Genomic DNA, 19,497 nt, shown 5'->3' with positions numbered 1-19,497 from the left:
ATGGGGGGTGGTTGAATTTTGTCCAAATCTGATTTATTTCCAAATCCAAACAAGAGTTTGCTTTGCTGTATCTAGAGAAAAGGGGGCAGAAACCACCGTCAGCAGAGCATCAGTGACATGGAAGCATCTTTTTGTGGACGATGATGGGGAGGAGAAGCAGGAGGGGAGGGGAGGGGAGGAGAAGCAGGAGGGGAGGAGGGGAGGACGGCAGAGAGGATGGAGAGGCAGAGAGACCCGGATGCTGATGCGAGTGAGGCGAAGGAAGGAAGAGGGGAGAGAAAATATCGATTTACGGCAAGAAAAGCGAAGGGAGTGTGATACAGAAGGCCCTCGGACTGCACGAACTCTAATCAGAAGTGTGGAGGGGAATAAGACCGTGGTTGACGGTTCCGGCTGCCCGGCGGATATCTGCGGTTTTTCTACCTGTGTGTCCGCCGGTGAGGGAGGAGGAGGACACGCCAAAGGAGAGAGGAAAGATGCTGTGAGCCGCCACTTCCAGGGATGTAGAGGAGGGACGGACGGGAAGGGGGGCCGCTGCATCGAAGATGGTTTTTCTGGGAGGAGATATTCTGGGAATGCGGTGGCCGTCGGATAAATCTTAACGCCAGGGGACGAGTGTAAACTTCCGGGGCTTTCTGTGTGTTTGACAGGCGGCCGTGAAATCCAGGCGTTGAAGCTAAAGCTAGCCTCGGCTCCAGTAGCATGTTGTTCCGCCTGTAAATCAGGCCTGGCTCGCCACTAAACGGCGTCTATTTCCAGCACGAAAGGCCGCTTTTTGGCGTTTTTTCGGCGATGTCATGTCACCAATATGTGCTGCACACATGATTGTAGACAGTTATGTGCTAAATTCGTCATTCGTCGTCATATATACCTAGTGAATACCGTGCAAATTCAAGATAGACGCTAGTATACTCAAGTTGAATAATAATTTTCTATTATTTGTTATAAAGCTACTGGGGGCTGTTTTGTTAAATATCAACCTTGTACGTGTTGATTGTAGCAAAACACTGCTTGTTTGCATCCACCAGGCTTAGGTGAAGGATGCTTTCCATCCAGATGTAGTAGCTGACCTTTCCATTACCTTACAGTCACATCTGTATACGTTAATATTTGATTTTAATTGCAATAAACACAGTGCAGCCGTTGTAATAGTGTATTATAATTGCCTCTATCATAGCAGTATGAGTAAGGAACTGTCTCTAAGTCAGTCAGCTCAGTATGTTGGGCCCTACCGACTGGAGAAAACTCTGGGGAAGGGACAGACTGGTGAGTACACCTGTCCCCTTTTTGTATTATGACACCTATCCATTGCTGTTTTGGGGGGTATTTTCTGCCTGTAGAGCTTCCCAGTCTCATTTTTGCATGCCTTTGTTCTTTAGGACTGGTCAAGCTTGGGGTGCATTGCATTACAGGTCAGAAGGTAGCGATCAAAATAGTCAACAGAGAGAAGCTGTCGGAGTCGGTCCTGATGAAGGTACAGCATGATCTGGCTCTCTATAGCTACAGAAACATATCTAGATGTCTTCTGTCATACGCTAGCGCTACATTTTATACTGTTTCCACAAGTGTTTGCACTGTTCTAACTCCCTCGTCTGCTGAGGTATCTTTACGCCTTTCTATCCCTTTTTGCTTCCTTCCTTTCTTGTCTCGAACCAGGTTGAGAGGGAGATTGCCATTCTGAAACTGATCGAGCATCCGCATGTATTGAAGCTGCATGACGTTTACGAGAATAATAAATACCTGTGAGTTCCCCTTGAACTGGAAAGAGCCACAGTGGGGCTCTGCAAACATTTGTCTACTGAACTTGCTAAAAATGAAAACTAACCCTTGATGTAGGAGGGATCTGAATATATTTCTGTTGTCTAGCATGTTCCTATGGCCTTAATCCTCACTTTTTCTTGATTCCCATTGTTAATTCTCATTTTCTTTATAGTTGTTTTGAGGAAATTCATAGCTGAGCTCTCTAGGCTTTTTGTCATTGTTTTAAAGCCAAAATCATATATTGGTGATATGTAAAAGTTTTTAGTTGGATGAAAGTTTTAAATCGGACTGTTGCACCTGTATGCTGACAGGTACCTGGTGTTGGAGCATGTGTCAGGAGGAGAGCTGTTTGACTACCTGGTTAAGAAGGGCCGGCTGACTCCCAAAGAGGCCAGGAAGTTCTTTAGGCAGATCATCTCCGCTCTGGACTTCTGCCACAGTCATTCCATCTGGTTGGTTCTGGCATGGAGCTGCTAAACTTGTGGTTCATGGCTCATGTGGGGGGAAAAATGTAACTTGTAAGCTCTTTGGAAGCCAACGTTCTTAAATTTCTGCCAACGTGTCTTGAAGAATGTAGTGATGAAATTCTAATTTAAAACATCTCAGTTTAAAGAAAACTATTTTTCACCTTTTCGTATCAAACTACGCAGATGACCAGCCTTTTTAATCAGGAGAATAATTGCACTCCTTATTGCATTTCTGCAGCCACAGAGACCTGAAGCCAGAGAACCTGCTCCTGGATGAGAAGAACAACATTCGTATCGCTGACTTTGGTATGGCCTCTCTACAGGTGGGAGACAGTCTCCTAGAGACCAGCTGTGGGTGAGTATCTTCGCCGGGAGGTTCTGGAACTTGCCGTCTAAATCTTTGTATAGCCAACAAAGTGCAATTCATCACAGTAAATAGCACAGACTTGCTAGGAAAACTTGAAATATTACAGTTACAGATGTATCTATATGCAAAGTACATGTCGTTTTTACAGGATTCTGCACTTATATGACATTTTCTGTTTCTTTTTAGATCGCCACATTATGCTTGCCCTGAAGTTATACGAGTAAGTGTTCTGTCTTTGCACAGCGATTTCCTTTAATGCTAGCATGGGTGCCGTAATATAAATGAGCAAATGCTGTTCAGAAAGAAGTCACTTTGAATTGCATTGAGAGTGAGACGGACCTGTATAGGAATGGTTTAGATGCACAGGTGCATTTTAAAATAGGTTGGATATTCTTTAATCTCTTTTTGTGCATATTTGTGTAATTAGAGGAGAATTTATCAGATTTGTTTGGGTTTCTTTCTTTCATAAGGGAGAGAAATATGATGGCCGGAGAGCAGACGTGTGGAGTTGTGGAGTCATCCTCTTTGCTCTCCTGGTGGTGAGTCTTTTAGTCCCGTGCCTTCAATATAGTTTGATCATTTTAAATAAAACCTCAGGTGTCGCAGTTCTTCCATCCTCTTGTCTTTTTCTCAAGTTTTTGTCATCAGGGTCTGTCTTTCTCCCCCGATTTGTTGCTCCCGCAGGGCGCTCTTCCTTTTGACCATGACAATTTGCGTCAGCTCCTGGAGAAGGTGAAGAGCGGGGTGTTTCACATGCCCCATTTTATCCCTCCGGACTGCCAGTCTCTGCTCAAGGGCATGATCGAGGTCAACCCCGAAAAGAGGCTCACGGTAAGCGCCTGTGATCACAGCAGACTTAAACCACCAGTGCTCTCTTAACTCCATTCAAAACCATTCATTTACATGAGGCAGACACTGTCCAACAATAGTTTTCTGAGGGTTTCTTCACTGTGTGTGTTTGTGCTTCCTAGCATTTCATTCATAATAGTTCCTTGGGTTGCTGTATGATCATTCTTAAAGTCTGGGCAGAAAGTCTCTGCTCACTACATCAAGCAGTCTTCTGTATATTAAATGCACAATATTGTAGCCACCAGGCTTTTAATACATCCGGATCTCCTCTTACAGCTAGAGGCCATCCAGAAACACGCCTGGTATCAGTAAGTAAATGTTTTCCTCTTCACACGAGGGATCCATTGATGGGCTCAGTAACATTGATGATAGTTCAAATGTTTATCACTCTTGTGATTTCTTGCATGTGTGTGTCCCAGGGGTGGTCGTAATGAGCCGTGTCCTGAGCAGCCCCCTCCCAGGAGAGTGTGTGTGAGACGAATCTTGTCTCTGACTGAACTGGATCCAGATGTGTTGGACAGCATGTACTCACTGGGTTGTTTCAGAGACAGAGTCAAGCTCACGCGTGACTTGCAATGCGAAGAGTAAGTCTTTTTCAGCCGCGAACACACTGTCCTTCTGAGCATAATACAATAAATCCACCATTCCCACATTTAACTGGACCACTGTGCAATTATAGAGTAGCATAAGTTAAAAAAGTGTGGCTATACTGTATAAAGATGTTTCATTTACTCTGAATCAGGGTTAAAATACACACATATCTTCATTATGAGATCTGCATTTAAACACAGGCACTAGATCACCCAAATAATTTAATGCTTTCTTGTCTTTCCCCAAAATATGACCTAGCTTCACAGATATCAAGACATTACTTTTCTCCTTCAAAATTATTTCAAAGTCAGTCATGGACAAAGTTTCATTTAAGGATTGATTCTGGTTTGTGGTGAAAAGTACAAGAAAACTGTAGAAGCTTCATCTCCTGATCACAATCACAGAGCAGTATTTTGGAAAAACTATAAGACACAAAGCAGGAAAACAAACAACTGTTTGGTGGTTTTAGCATTTTAACATCTTGACAGTTCTTTTTATTACTTTCTTGTCATTTGTCTCAGAGAAAATCAGGAGAAAATGATTTATTACCTACTGCTGGACAGGAAGGAGCGATACCCCAGCTATGAGGATGAGGACTTGCCTCCACGCAATGACGTAGGTCAGTCATTAGGGGGCAGGAGGAACCCACTGATGGAAGGTGATGATGCGGCTTTACAAATTTTGCGTCTCATGCTACACTCAGACACTCCTCAACCTGAATAAATAGGTTCATATCAGTCACTGTTGTGGTAATTAAGCAGTATCAAGGACAAAACAAACTTAATATTGTATTAAAAGGTAGAACATTGATCATTACATCTAACCCTAACCCTAACCCCATTCAAGGTTTCTCTAGACTCTGAGTTTCCTGGCACAGGAGGAAATTATAGTTTTGTAACCACAAAGAAATACAGAAGGACAGGAACAAAAGAGAGACAGGAACATATCAGCAACAAACATTGTTGTGTTAATATGTTCTGTGAAGCTCCTGTGATGACTTTGTAATGATGTTCCTCAGCAGACCCTCCCCGAAAGCGTGTCGACTCTCCTATGCTGACACGCCACGGTCGCTGTCGTCCGGAGAGAAAAAGCCTCGAAGTTCTGAGTGTTACTGAACAGGGGTCTCCTACTCCACCCCGCAGGGCCCTGGACACGGCTGCACACAGCCAGAGGTACAGAAGACCCACTTTTCCCTAATATAGAATAGAATAGAACATGGTTGCTGTCACTGCACAAATCCAAAAAAGTCCCTTGTTCAGTACAGTGGCGCGCTCCGAACAAATACATCCATGTTGGACATACTTATAACCCTCTACTGAAGATATTTCCACCCCTTTATTGTGTGTCAGGTCTCGCTCAGTCAGTGGAGCATCAACTGGCCTCTCCTCCAGCCCCCTCAGCAGTCCCAGGGTAAGTGTGGTAAAACTGCTTCACCTGTAACACGTCATGCAGGAACACAAGTCATTCTTCTGTTTTTACATGAGGTAATTAGCTTCAAGGTGGGGGGGGGGGGGGGGGGGGGGGGGTACAGGTGAGGGTTAAGGAAGGGACAGCATAAGTCTAGTATGAACACGAGCTGGGATAAATTGAGCACTGAACCTTTTTTTCCTCATTAGTAAGATCACTCAACTGACTGGACAATAAAAAAGAAAACACACTAAAACCTTTTTTTTCTTAATCTGAGGAGGTCAAACAGAAGGAGAACATGCTTCCTCCCTGTCTGATCTCTTTTACACATTGTATGTGCTGACATCTTTCCAAACTGGCAACTTCTGTCCTCATCACTTGTCTTCACCAAGCATGACCTAATTTTCTGCTTAACTGGAAAATATTAAAAATCGATTTGCTGTGGATGGATGGCTGTTCTCAGATGATGGATAATCCTACTCGCTAGAACCGGTCTTCACTCCTGCTATGTTGCGTCACTGCTTTCTTAACCCCTCACTGCCACAACTGTCTCAAACGCTCATGAGGTAGAAAAGTGCTTTAACAGTCGGCACTGCGCTCGCATTGGTCACACTTCACGAGATGCATTCTTTCCAGTCACAAAAGCATGGTATTCATTTCCATCCTTTCTCCATGTTCCATCCCCTCTCTTTCTTGTTGTCCATCCCTCCTGTCCCACAAACCCACCCTCCAGTCCTATCAGAGCCCCGTGTTCACCTTCAGCCAATCAGATGTCACCTCTACCACCGCCACCACACTCACCAAGGAGCCCAAACAAGGGAGCACCACCACACCGCGCTCAACGCGGGCTCACGAGAAGCCCAAAGCTGCCCCCAACCCAAAGACCCAGACCCTTCCCACCAAAGGACCTGTTGAACGGCCCCATCTGCAGCCCATTAAATCCCTGCCTCTGCACAACCCATCCTCACGCTCACCCTCCCCTTCTCCGCTCCTCTCACCCATTCCCCGTTTCTTCTTCCCTTCGTCTTCTGTCCTAAAGTCCGTGACTAAGAGCTTGTACCCAAACTCTGCCCACTCTGTGCTGCAGGTCACTCCCCAAGGCTCTCCATTGCCCACTCCCCTGGGCACCCCTGTCCACCACCCTCACCACCTCTCCTCCACCCCTCCCTCCTCCTCCTCGTCCTCGTCCTCCTCGCGGGCAGAGGGAGGAGGAGGTGTAGGCTCTTTGTCACTGACCCCACCCTCCAGCCCAGGAGGGGGAAGCGGCATGGCGGCCAGCAGCTCTGCCCACTGGAGGACTCGGCTCAATTCTTTTAAGAATAATTTGCTAGGGTCGCCCCGGTTCCATCGCCGTAAACTGCAGGGTAAGTTTGGTTTTTTGATCGTGTATCACGTGCGTGAGTGTTCAGAGTTCCAGAAATGGGTAATGGTGTAATATTTCTGATTGAGCATAGTAGAAATTTGATTTCTAATGATGCCAGTATGAACCTCAGTGTCCTATCAGGTATCAGGTGTTGATATTGTCCATATTAAAGAGTTAAAACTCTCTTTCAGTTCCTACATCAGAAGATATGTCCAGTCTAACACCTGAGTCAAGTCCTGAGTATGTCCTGCCTCTTCAGTGAAATTAAAGTTGCTTGTTTCCACAATCTAAAGTTCTTTCTCCAGCCGTTCCTCACACCTGGTAATTTTCCTGTCTGGCTCCCAGATTGGCTAAAAAATCGTGGTTTGGGAACTTTATCAGCTTGGAGAAGGAGGAGCAGATCTTCATGGTCATCAGAGACAAACCTCTGAGTTCTGTCAAGGCCGACATTGTCCATGCCTTTCTGTCCGTGAGTATCCAATGTGGCGTTTCACACCTCTTTGACAAAGCATGGCTCTCACTCCGGAGGCTGTCGGGACTTCACACTCTCTTAATGTACACACTTCTTCCATTTTTTTTTCAGTTTCCTCTTTATGTTGATCTAGCTCACTCGTGTCCTGTTGACGTGTCACTGTTCACCAACAGCTCGCTCTTTCTCTCTTCTCACCCTCACCCTTTGTCTCCCTATACTCACGTCGTTGGTCCCCGTACCTCTCCCGCCTCGTAAGTCTGTCGGTCTTTCTGCTTCTTCTCTGTCTCCCCACCACACAGATCCCGTCGCTCAGTCACAGCGTCCTCTCGCAGACCAGCTTCCGGGCCGAGTACAAATCTTCCGGCGGTCCTTCCGTCTTCCAGAAGCCCGTCAAGTTCCAGGTGGACATTGCCTTCTCCGAGGGCGAGAGAGACAGGGAGAGGACCGAGAGGGAGGGCAGGATGGAGACAGGGATCTACAGCGTGACTTTCACCCTCATATCAGGCAAGTGAAGTGGCCACCAAGCCACCAATGTAGTCACACTTATACAGCTTTGGCCTGTGTTTGGAACAGTTGCACTGGCATCATGGCATTGTGCATTTTCAGGTCCGAGTCGCAGGTTCAGACGAGTGGTGGAAACGATTCAAGCTCAACTTCTCAGCTCTCATGATCAACCCATGGTGCAAACCTTATGTGGTGAGAACGCTCTTGCTCAGTTGTTACAATATGAAATATGAAGGTCTGCATTTTGTCAAGACGCATCTCCACTTTTTTCGCTTGTGCTTAAACTGTCAGTTATTTCAATAAAAGATGGATTTACTTAATGTCAGTACAATAGAGGAAGCAGTTGTATTCCCTTCTAGGGATGTCAGAATGTAATTACCATTTCAGTCCTGCCTGATTTCAGACCTGTAGAAACAGCTGACGTATATAATGTGGCTTTAAGAGTGGCTTTACCTTCTTGCTCTCCTGATCCCTTCCCAGATGAGACGAATGGACGGCCCCACGGCACCCCCACCCGCCAAAACTCGAGGCGGTCCGAGGGTGGGGGTGACAGGTGTGATTGGGGAGACCGAGCAGATGGCGGAGGCATCGGCGGCAGCGGGGTCCTTCAGCGCAGAGGCTCAGCAAAAGAGAGAACCCGACTGCTTTCCACCAACGGAACCCAATCGCAACCATAAAGTAGAAAATGAGGCTATGGCAGAAGGCCTGAAATACACCTAAAAGAAGATAATATAACTTCATCTCCAAGTATCCCTGCAAGCCATGAGCTTCTCCTTTTCTTCCTTGGCCATGTTCCTGAAGATGCTTGCAAGGATTGAGCAAGGATTTTCCCCATTTTTTTCTTTTTTGGTCATTTAGATTATCAGGATTCTTACCCTGAATTGACAAAGAAGTGTTACAGAATCACCCTCCAATTCACGAGAATGAGCAGTCTTTAGAGTTTGAAGTGCTATTGTGCATGCCAGTTAGCAAGTCAGCGTGTTAAAGGATGCTAACAGGACAGGCTGGACTACCAAAACCATTGTCTTATGATATTTGACACCAAACCAAAATAACATTCTTGAGATGCTTTTTCAAGTTACAATTGACAGTGACATCAAGCAACATGCAATTACCAGTTCGTACTTAGAGAAATATAGGTGTAATATCAGCAGAAAATCCCTAAGAGTTAGCAACTTGCTACCATTTCAGTGAGTGACAGAATGCTATCGACATAATCCTGATGGTCTCAGGAGAAACAACAGCCTGGAATTCATTCCAGCAGTCTCATGTGAGATAAACAAAACCCACAAGTAAGCTAAGTAATTGAATGTGAAAATGTATTTTTTAATTTTGCTGTTATTTCTGTTTATATATTTCATTTAAGGATGTGTCAGTAGCACAGTGTTAGCAACAGACCTAAGGGGAAGCTGACCAGTTGCTTTTTTTTTTTTAAGCAAATATGAGTTTAAACTTGTTTGGATTCTTTTATATTTTCTTTTTACTCAGAGACATTGTGAAACAATGCAGCAATTTTGCATTGGACCCCTGTTGCTCTGAAGAGAAGTATTTTTGATTTAAACAGATATATGAATATATGAAGAAAAAAAAAAACTATGCGCAAATAGTTCCATGAACTTCATCAGAGCTGTTTGTGTGGATTGAATGAGAAGAGCATTCCTGGCCTGTGGATCAAACAGAACTTTCTTGTCGAGCTTGTCTCCTATTGCCATAGTATTTACCTTGTGACTCCAACAAAACAAAACATACTCATACATGTGACATTTCCATTAGCATCCCAATGCCAGTTGTTGATTGACTTCAACATGCAAACCTAGAGTAAGCTAAACTCCATGGTCCTCACTCCAGTGTTCACCAACAAGCCAAGTAGTCCATCACTGCACCCACACTCCTCACTGAGTCGCACCCTCCTGTAAGCAGACGTAGCAACATGGATAGTTGTGTATTACTTCAACACTGCATAGCAGCGTCAGACTAGTCAACGTTCATCACCAGTCTTCCATACGGCACAATATGCAACAAATGTGCAGACGTTTTTTTTTTAAAAAAATGCCACAGTTCTTTTTGTTTTCATTTTGAAGCATTTGTCAACTTATCTGTTCTCTTGTGTATTCATCGCTTTGTGTTTCGATTCAATATTTATTTGCTCCTGAATTTGCGTTCTTGTGTATTTAAGGATTTCTCAACCCTATTCTTTTTTCTTTTTAAATGCAGGGGCTTTGAGATCAGCACTGCTGTCATCATAGTTGTCATGTTCTTTTGGTCTGAAATTCCGATTATCTCGCGTAAATCGGAATGTTTGAGTGAAACCAGTGGACGTTGGGTGGGTGAGAGTGAGCGGATGCTTTCTGAGCTGGCTGCTTATGGACATTTCCACTGACATGTAGGAATATTAACCTCTAACAGGCACACCATTTCTATCATGCACATTAAAGCTAAATTGCTTTAATGCTTTGTCCCTCTGACCTGTCTGTGTGCCTCTTCACCTGTCGTTTAGCCATCACAAGTGAACCTGTACAAAGTCATTCACTTTCCTCACACACTTTGTTTGCTCACAGTTTCATCTTTCTCCTCACCTTCATTTTCATTGACCCAACTCTGGCTAAGATTGTAAACTATTCTCCATTCATAAGGGTCAGTAGAATAAGGTGTTTAAAAAAAAGAAATGTCTGTATCATAATTTAAATATAAAAAGTGCACTATTATAATTATTGCCTGTGATTTAAAAGAACAATTATGGTTGAAGTGATGGTAAAATAAAGAGAGATCCACCATTGTTATGGTTAAAGAAACAAATCTTAAATGAATGTGTGTGTTTTCAGTGTGGGGGTTAGAATTGCGTCTTAATGTTACACATCTTGTGTAATTGAGTTTCCCTCAGTATTGCTCTGAGATGCACAAGACTAAATCTGCGGGTGTCCAAGTACAGTGACAACATCCAGACATCATCCAACATCCAGAGAGCATCCAGCATTTATCCAAAGTTTTAGAGGAGATTAAATGTGGTTTTAACAGCACATACTTGGAGAAAAAGTCTAGCTTTACTTCAGCTCATTTCCTCACTGATAGTGAAGTGATCTGAGGCAGAATGCTAAATAGGAATGATAATATTAATTTCCAATAAAGTTAAGGGGGTAAATTATGACTAGATGTAATAATCCAATAGCAATTGATTGAATATGCACTGTGGGGTAAAGCAACACTTGTACCACACTGTTGGCGATATATTAAATTATGCTAAAGCACTTGAATTAATGTTGCACTGGGCGAAAATGGGAAGCTTTGTCCGTGAGACGGTGACGCTCACAAATATCAACACATCCATTTTCTCAAATGAGACATCAGAGAAATCAGCGTCTATCGCCCGATTGCGATGTTTCCGAGCAGACCGTGAAGGCAGCACCGGCTCCATCCCTCCAGCAGCATCTCTGTAGTTGTTCCCAGTCGAGAGGAGCGGAGAAGTTGTCCGCACGCTTGTGCTGCACTGGAGGGTCACAAGTTCGACTTTTACCGACAGCAGGTAGGACGACAGAGCACGGACAGTATTTCGATGCGTTGCAAAGACAACTGAATTCACTAGCATCTTTTCAGAAGCCTTTCCATCAGCAGTGCAGCGGTACCGTAGTACATAATGGGCAGGGCGCTCTGTTAGCCAGCATTAGCAGCAGCGGCTAATGTTACATTTCTCTCCCAGTGTCCTGGTTCGAATTTTATAACCTTCTTATATGAATATTTATTTTGTGATGCCATTAGCAATAGCCAATACAATATGCCCGAGATGCAACCTTAATTTTCTGATTTTTTTTTTTTTTGACGCTGCTCAATTAGATTTTACTTTGCGTTTCCGGCGGTTTGGCGTTTGTTTTGTTGTTGTTCTTTAATGCGATTTGTTGCTTTTAATTAAGCCTGCGGCTAATTATCAGGACTTGTCTGCTAAATGATGCTGACCTGGCTAAAGTGGCTTAACTGTCATCGCTTTGTTGCTGGGCCCTCTCAGGGAGGCATCACACGCATTTACTGATCTAAATATTCCATATGATATTCCAACTACTACTACTTGTAAAGTTTACACTTTATTAGTAGCCTGCTGCCAGGGCGGCAGTGTAAAGTAAAAATGTCTTCTCTGAAGAAGACATCTATTTACAGTGTTTTGAATTTTGGTATGTGCACCGTTTTTTAGCTTCTCGTAGATTGGATTCGGGTTTAAAGGGCTTAATTGCTTAAAATATAAATGAATTCAATATACTTCAATAATCTTATAATCTGCTGGTGTACCCCAGTAAATTCTTGCACTGCCAACGGTCTCAGTCAAACCAGGGAAATTAAGACTAAGATTACATTGTTAAAGTGTGTCAGCATTGTAGACCATTTTGAAAAGGAGTTATTAAGCTTAAAAGAAATTAAAACTGGAGAAATATCTCCCTGGTTAATTACAGCCTGCGCTGTTTACAGCTGCTGATCAGATTTGGTCCGAGTGTTTGCTGAGCAGGAATGATTCTAGCCTCTCGTGCAGGCATCAGATCTGCCCAAAAGGGCAGAAACTCAGCAGCGCTCCATGATGATGATAATGATGATGATGATGATGATGATGCATGTGGGTTTGCGTTTGCAGACAGAGTAGACACGGCTCTCCACAGGGGTGTCACCCAGTGTCAAACAGACCAAACCTGAGGGCATTATCTATAGCCCATTTGTGGAGAAAAATCAATTCTCTTTGTGAAGAGATGCCAATCCAAAACAGTAATAGTCAGTATTGTGCTCATCAACTCTCCATTGAAATCTCCATTACTGAAATAGTTATGATGTGTTTAATATGACCACATAATGGATCTAAGGTTGTTTTCCTGCCCTCTTTTTCTGCCTGGTCTTTCTGTACTCAGTAATTATGGCAGAAGCTCACCAAGCAGTGGGCTTTGAGTTCACTGTCATCCCAGAAGGCGCAGATGCACAACTGTCACATCAGGCCCTCACTGAAATCTACCTCTCAGCTGTAAACTCCTGGAAGAAGTGTATCATCAGAATCAAGGTAACTTCAGGAGGGTTTGTATGTTCACGTTTCCACCATGTTAATATCAGAATAATCCCGTTCGTGACCTGGATCGGCTTTTTCTCGCTGTTTTCTAGTGAACATCAACAATTAATAATGGATGCTACAGGCAGGGCTTTGAGCTTTACCGCCATTACATTATCCAGCAAAGTGGAAAGAAAAGGCTCTAAAATAATTGGAATTGTTGGCATCAAGCTTAACTTGATCCCTATTCAAATGATTTTAGTTAGTTATTTCATTTAAATTCAAACTATTATCAGGTGCCCTGTTTTTTCTTCCATTAATAGAACAGTGTGATAAGGGGAGTGTATCCTGCTAGCCCGTTCTCCTGGCTATTTGTGGTCATAGCAATCCTGGCTACCATGTACACACGCTCAGACCCTTCCATGGGACTGATTGCCAAGATACAGGAGAACCTGCCCGTCAGGTAAAGCCTTTCATCCCTGTTGAAGTTGAATACAAGATTAGCGTTTAGGATGCAGAAATATTCACGATGTGTGTTAAACTAGCTTTTTGTACTGTAGACACAGTTTTTTTTTTACTGTTTCTCTCTTAACTCTGAGTCCATCTAACTGTCCTCACCCATCATTTCCAGCCAGTCCTTGAGTACCCAGTGCAAGGTGTTGTTGTCAGCAGTGATCTTCAGCACCATGCTGTGGCTTTTGCTCATCTTCACCATGCGCCTGTGCCTCAAGCAACTCCTCTCATACCACCGCTGGATGTTTGAGCCACATGGGAAAATGTCCACCACCACGAAAGTCTGGGTGGTCAGTGCGATTTTAAACTTTTTTCTTCCATAATATCACAATATTGTTTTGGTTTTTTTTAAATATGTAGCTTAATGTGTCAGAAAAGCCTGATACTTTGATTGTGAAGCAAAATATACAATGTATGTCCATCATTGGAATGTTTTTCCTCACTATTTTTAAATTTTATGCTACTGTGGTGAAAACTCTCTTCTCTGTATCTGGAATTTGTCTCTGCCAGGCTCTGGTGCGTATTTTTTCTGGCAGAAAGCCTCGTCTCTACAGCTACCAGGCTTCACTGCCAAATCTGCCTGTGCCCGCTGTCAAGGACACAGTCAAGAGGGTGAGCCGTCACATTAAACACAGGAAATGATGCCACACTGATCGCTGCCTGTAGAAGCCACAGATCATTTTGCCACTCTCCATTTTCTACCTTTGGTGCTCCAAACTTTCTTCTTATTTATATTTCTTACCATGCTACATGCTGTTGGAGGAAAACTTAGATTTATTGTATTTGTTAGTGGCAGGCTTATCAAAGACGATGCCCGTTTATGCTAATTTCCTGTCATCTTATTTTGTCAGTATTTGGAGTCAGTGCGCCCGCTGATGGATGATGCTCAGTATGAACACGTGACTAAGCTGGCAGCAGAGTTTGAGAGCAGTCTTGGTAACCGACTGCAGTGGTACCTTAAACTCAAAGCTCTCTGGGTCACCAACTATGTAAGTGCTCCGCCCCAGTATTTACATTTGTGATTAAAAAAATCCAATAACCATGTAAGTCATTGTCAGGGTCCGTGAGCCATGTTAGGAATCTGTCTGAATATGGAAACGATGTGCGTTGGCTGCAGTAATAACTGTGCTGTGATTCCTCAGGTCAGTGACTGGTGGGAGGAATATGTCTATCTCCGTGGACGCAACCCAATAATGGTCAACAGTAACTATTACGTCATGGTACAGAACTGTCAGCAATTCTTTGATGAGAAAATACTTATGAATGTAATGTTTGGATTTGTGATGAACTAAATTCCTTAGTTAGAAACATATTTGATCAACTATTTATGATAGATATGTAAAAAATAATATTGTTATAATCTCCCACAATGGTAACAGGAGGGCCTGGATTCTTCACTCCTTATTTGCCTCCACTATGTCTGTTCCTCTCCAGGATTTCCTATATGTTACACCCACGCCAATCCAGGCAGCCAGAGCGGGTAACACCATCTATGCAATGCTCCTTTACCGATGCAAGCTGAACAAAGAGGAGATTAAACCGGTAGGTTCAGCGCTCGGTACCTGTTCCACAGGTTCACTCGTGTCCCATAGATGGACCCAGGTTTTAGACATTTAGATGTGTAGAGATGGAAGAATTATGACATCTACCCCTGTAAACTAACACAATAGAAGCACTACATCACCACTAGATGTTTGCATTGTGCTTTGACATCCATTCATCAGTGATTTATTTCTTATGTTAATGTGAAACCTCATGTTCTTGTGTCATGCTCATCCCTCCCAATTTCTTCTCAACCTTCCCTTTGCTTGCTTGCTTGATTTGCTTTGATTTACCAAATTCCTTTTTTACTCGACTCTTTATCTCCCCATTACGTTGTTCAGCACTTCTCCCTTTGGCCTTCAGCTTCTCCTCTCTTCTTCCCAGTCATAAAAAGACACTGTCTTTCCTCCATGTGCTTCTCAGTGTAGGAGGATGTTCACCATTGTGCATCCCCCTGGAGGGGAGACCAGTAAAGAGATGGACAGACCTGTATATTCAAATGGGAACATACCATGGTGACAATCTCACAGAGTGTATATGATAGATGATGCTTCACAGCAACAGTAGTGGTGAAGCATCGTGAAAATCATCTGTAGTTGGATGGATAGGTGTGTGCACGTGTGTGGATTCTCCAAACACCACGATTCACGAGTCAGAATGTGCTTGTCGCACAGCTCACCTGCGCTTCACTCATTTGTGTTGTCTGGCTTCATCTTGAGTGTTTCTGGGGTTTCAGTGGAAGGATGTGTGCTACGCTAACCTCTGTATTCTTTTGCATACTCATTTAGTTTCTCCCCCCCCCCCCCAACTGTGCTTCTTTATCTTCTTTATCCTGCTCAGTGGTTGTTGAGATCTGCAGTTCCTTGCTGTTCTTATCAGTTTGAGAGGATGTTTAACACTTGCCGAATCCCTGGAACATTAACAGGTATTTTTCGTGTTTTTTTTTTTTTTTACCCAGCAGACCTAGTTTCAATAACCTAACTATTATTTTTAAAATTGTTAGTATCATTACTAGCCTGTCAGTAGTGCATTCACATTTTTGGGCATTTCCAAGTACAACTCAGATTCAAAAGACCAACATACAGAACACATCATTCTGGTAAATTTGTGTTTTTAATGGATCTCTCCCTCTTTTCCAAAGACACCATTCAACATTGGAAAGACAGTGACTTTATTGTAGTGTACCACAAGGGTCGCTACTTTCAGCTTTATGTGTACCAAGATGGCAGACTCCTCTGTCCCAGGGAAATAGAATTCCAGATTCAGAGAATCCTGGATGATCCATCTCCTGCTTCCAAAGGAGAGGCCAGACTGGGTGCCCTGACTGCAGGAGACAGGTCAGTTTGGAGTTTAGTTTTATGCTAATCATATTTAGAGTTTAATTTGGAACGCAAATACGGTATTACGATTTGCCGCCACTACATTTCCCAGAATTCCTTGGGCTAAGGCCAGAGCAAAGCATTTCAATAGTGGAATCAATAAAAAGTCTCTGGACTGCATCGAGAAAGCCGCCTTTTTTGTGACCCTTGATGATGAGGAACAGAGCATCGTGGGAGATAACCTGGGAGAGAGTTTAGATTGCTACATTAAGTCCTTGTTGCATGGAAAATGCTACAACAGGTAATTCAGCACCCCAGTGACTGTTTTTTGTAATGTAATGTGGGCAGTCATGTCTAATCAAGTATCTTTGATAACTGTTTGTGGAACAGGTGGTTTGACAAGTCTTTCTCAGTTGTTTTCTACAAAAATGGAAAGAGTGGACTAAATGGAGAGCACTCATGGGGCGATGCACCAGTGCTGACACACTTATGGGAGGTCAGGAATCATGAGAAGGACAAATCGTTCTTATCTGAGCTGAGAGCCTCATGTGTATGTGTTTCTTGTTTCTGTTCAGTATACTTTGGCCACTGAATGTTTCCAGCTTGGTTACAATGCAGAGGGTCACTGCAAAGGAGAGGTGGACGCATCACTAGCAGAACCACAGAAATTAAACTGGGAAATCTCTTCAGAGGTTTGTTTTCATTCCCTCCTGTACGTAAATAATCAGAAAGTTCATCATCAAGAATATCACACTTCTGGAATTACGGTCACGTTTTGCAGATCTCTTAATAAGTTGAACTTTTATTCCCTCGTGCACAATACGTCTTTCCAGCATCGTTCCTTGTTTTAGAGTGAACAGCCCTGCTCAGTTATATCGCACATTCACAGTAGTGTTTTTCCCTCAGTGTGAGGAGCAGATCTCTCAGTCCTTGGAGGTGGCTCAGGCCCTCGCTAATGATGTGGACATGCACGTTGTTGTCTTCAGAGACTTTGGCAAAGCAAAGGTCAAGAAGTGTCGAGTCAACCCGGATGCCTTCATCCAGATTGCGCTGCAGTTGGCCTACTACAGGGTAATCTCTCCCCTGGAGCAGGGCAAACTGGGACTTTATATCGTTTGTGCCTGCGTGTTCAGAAAGGCATCCTGTTCTGAAGCTAAATCTTTTTTTTGGAATGTTGATCTCCTTCATATGCAGTTTTTTTTTTAATCTTTTGATTGCAGGACCAAAAAAGATTCAGTTTGACGTATGAATCCTCTATGACGCGGCTGTTCAGAGAGGGCAGGACTGAGACTGTTCGCTCCTGCACTAATGAGAGTTGTGCCTTCATTCGGGCTTTGGAGGGTGGAGAGGTGAGACGGTGAAAACTCTCCAGCGATGTTTCCGAATTTCTGTGCATATAAATAGTAACTTAAGAGAGAATGATTGATGTTGCCCTGATTAAAATAAACCCACTTTGCAGGTGATTACGTCTGCATTACATTTCTTTGCATAAATCATACAGTAGCTATTTTAATCAGTGCTCCTCCAACGAGTCATGCGGTGTATTTATTTATCTCCCCCAGACGACAGATGTGTGCAGGCGTTTGTTCCGCACGGCGTCCGAAAAGCACCAACGCCTGTGCCGCATGGCTAGCACTGGCGCCGGCATTGACAGACACCTCTTTTGCCTCTATGTGGTATCAAAATGTCTCGGAGTGGAGTCTCCTTTCCTGAAAGAGGTTTCTTTTTTTCTCTGTGATCTCTTCACTATTTACCTTTCAGTTACTTTCATAGTGGCGTCTCCTGCTGTTGTAGCTGGAGTCTGAAGCATGGCGGTTATCCAGCAGTCACATTCCATACCAGATGATAGATCTCTTTGACACCGTCAACCACCCAGAGTATCTCTGCTATGGAGGGGGCTTTGGACCTGTAAGTGCTTCACTCATCTAAAGATGATTATCATAAGGATCTGTGGAATGAAGACTATACTCTGACATGGACCTTGTTAAGTAGGCCTTTGCCTCAGCATTGTCTGTGTGTCTTTCAGGTGACTGATGATGGTTATGGTGTTTGTTATTTAATGTTGGGAGGGGACGTGCTTACCCTCCACATCTCCTGCAAGAACTCATGTCCAGACACTGTGAGTTCAGTCAAAGTTATAACCTGGAATAGTAATGAGATTCAACTGTTTCACAGACAAGAACACATTACATTCTTCAAGTTGAGAAGATCATTATTTATAAGCCTTTTCCCACAGAAACACTTCTACCTTAATGATTTATTCTCATTCCCAACCAGGATGCTCGCAAATTTGGCGCTCGGATCAGAGCCGCCCTCCACGACTTGATGCAGCTCTTGAGTCCAAACCCGAAAGAGCCCAGCAAGACAGAAGCCAACCGAGCGGAGGTGAAGAAAGACCGATAGGTGTTTTTCTCAGGGGAAGAGATATTCGTGCTGGTTTACTTAGATGTCTTAAATGACATTATCCATGACATTGGAGTATTTAACAGCAGGTCAGAGGAAACAGGAGTGATGATACTGGTTTACATCAGTATTTGTGTATGTATTAGCTTTGTGAGTTGGTTTGACTATCAAATCAAGAATTGTAAATGGAGTTCTCTAGTGTCAACATGTTTACCATCTGACTAACTGAAGTTATTATTGTCACATGCAGATTCTTATATAAAGGTCAGTATAGAATGCACAGTTGCACATTTGACACTGCTTTTGTGTTTTTGAATATATTTATTGTGTTATACATTCTGGGTGAATTGACAGAATATATGGTTGGAGGAATAAAAAGTAGTTTTCTATCACCTAAAAGCAGCATTTTATGACCTTGGAAGCCTGAGACTACCGTCTTTACCAATGTTTCTATAAAAAAGTGTGTTTTTCTCTGCTGGGAGTGCTTGGCTCTTTAAATACAATATATTATTACTCTGTTGAAACAAATAGATTCCAACTAACTTGAATTAATAGCTGTTATGTTAAGACATTTTAACCGTACACACTAAATCAGTTTTGGTTTCTGTTGTGTGCAGGAATTTAACAGTTTGAAGCTGCACTGTAATTGTCTGATCACTGCCCTGTACAAATTCTTTTTTTTTAATTGATCGCAGACACAGAGTGATATTTTAACAGACATCAGAGGTTAGTGTGGCACCAGATTTCTTCTGTTATTCTCAATGGATGATTGCCTGCTTCTGTTTTAACGCAAGATTAGTTGAACTGGTTGAATTGTATTGCCCTTTTAAATCCAGTGCCACAAAGGAACTATAAAGTCATACTGGAAAGATAGAGTTTGTTTTTTGCCTATAATGACAACTCAAGCAATAAATGGCTTAAATTTCCA

At 43.2% G+C, this 19,497-nt stretch overlaps 2 protein-coding genes across 8 annotated transcripts; both read left to right on the top strand.

The window, feature by feature from the left end:
- The first annotated feature begins 214 nt into the window (after nucleotides 1-214).
- brsk1a (BR serine/threonine kinase 1a) lies at nucleotides 215-10,577 on the top strand. Of its 7 annotated transcripts, none has more exons than XM_029848046.1 (19): nucleotides 215-1,266; nucleotides 1,380-1,474; nucleotides 1,657-1,742; nucleotides 2,073-2,213; nucleotides 2,467-2,583; nucleotides 2,782-2,815; nucleotides 3,066-3,134; nucleotides 3,280-3,426; nucleotides 3,721-3,752; nucleotides 3,864-4,028; nucleotides 4,557-4,693; nucleotides 5,054-5,207; nucleotides 5,385-5,445; nucleotides 6,530-6,806; nucleotides 6,997-7,045; nucleotides 7,151-7,274; nucleotides 7,534-7,781; nucleotides 7,884-7,973; nucleotides 8,262-8,398. In XM_029848046.1, exons 1-18 carry the CDS (start codon nucleotides 1,182-1,184, stop codon nucleotides 7,945-7,947), a joined length of 2,085 nt encoding a protein of 694 aa, XP_029703906.1. In that variant the 5' UTR covers nucleotides 215-1,181; the 3' UTR covers nucleotides 7,948-7,973; nucleotides 8,262-8,398. The 7 variants fall into 7 exon arrangements, with proteins under 7 accessions (XP_029703906.1, XP_029703904.1, XP_029703890.1 ...); XM_029848044.1 differs by having other exon boundaries at nucleotides 8,250-8,383; XM_029848030.1 differs by having other exon boundaries at nucleotides 216-1,266; nucleotides 7,577-7,781; nucleotides 8,262-10,577.
- Nucleotides 10,578-11,146: 569 nt separating this feature from the next.
- Nucleotides 11,147-19,497, top strand: LOC101062601 (carnitine O-palmitoyltransferase 1, liver isoform-like). The gene is made up of 19 exons (XM_003961410.3): nucleotides 11,147-11,301; nucleotides 12,662-12,807; nucleotides 13,116-13,255; nucleotides 13,424-13,595; nucleotides 13,816-13,917; nucleotides 14,157-14,294; nucleotides 14,448-14,525; nucleotides 14,740-14,847; nucleotides 15,688-15,772; nucleotides 15,989-16,184; nucleotides 16,279-16,467; nucleotides 16,557-16,662; nucleotides 16,742-16,858; nucleotides 17,073-17,237; nucleotides 17,387-17,515; nucleotides 17,729-17,884; nucleotides 17,961-18,074; nucleotides 18,193-18,285; nucleotides 18,444-19,497. Exons 2-19 carry the CDS (start codon nucleotides 12,667-12,669, stop codon nucleotides 18,567-18,569), a joined length of 2,355 nt encoding a protein of 784 aa, XP_003961459.1. The 5' UTR covers nucleotides 11,147-11,301; nucleotides 12,662-12,666; the 3' UTR covers nucleotides 18,570-19,497.

This window comes from Takifugu rubripes, chromosome 1 (genome assembly GCF_901000725.2).
Source record: "Takifugu rubripes chromosome 1, fTakRub1.2, whole genome shotgun sequence".
Lineage (NCBI taxonomy): Eukaryota > Metazoa > Chordata > Actinopteri > Tetraodontiformes > Tetraodontidae > Takifugu > Takifugu rubripes.
The sequence above is the reverse complement of the archived record's forward strand: the minus strand, read 5'-3'. Positions and strand labels throughout refer to the sequence as shown.

Bases quoted from the DNA above. Each gene is read 5' to 3' on its own strand.
- brsk1a (XM_029848022.1), top strand. From the start codon at position 1,182: ATGAGTAAGGAACTGTCTCTAAGTCAGTCAGCTCAGTATGTTGGGCCC. The intron at 1,743-2,072 runs GTGAGTTCCCCT...GTATGCTGACAG, and splicing joins TACGAGAATAATAAATACCT to GTACCTGGTGTTGGAGCATG. The intron at 4,029-4,556 runs GTAAGTCTTTTT...CATTTGTCTCAG, and splicing joins CGTGACTTGCAATGCGAAGA to AGAAAATCAGGAGAAAATGA.
- LOC101062601 (XM_003961410.3), top strand. From the start codon at position 12,667: ATGGCAGAAGCTCACCAAGCAGTGGGCTTTGAGTTCACTGTCATCCCA. The intron at 14,295-14,447 runs GTAAGTGCTCCG...GTGATTCCTCAG, and splicing joins CTCTCTGGGTCACCAACTAT to GTCAGTGACTGGTGGGAGGA. The intron at 14,526-14,739 runs GTACAGAACTGT...GTTCCTCTCCAG, and splicing joins ACAGTAACTATTACGTCATG to GATTTCCTATATGTTACACC.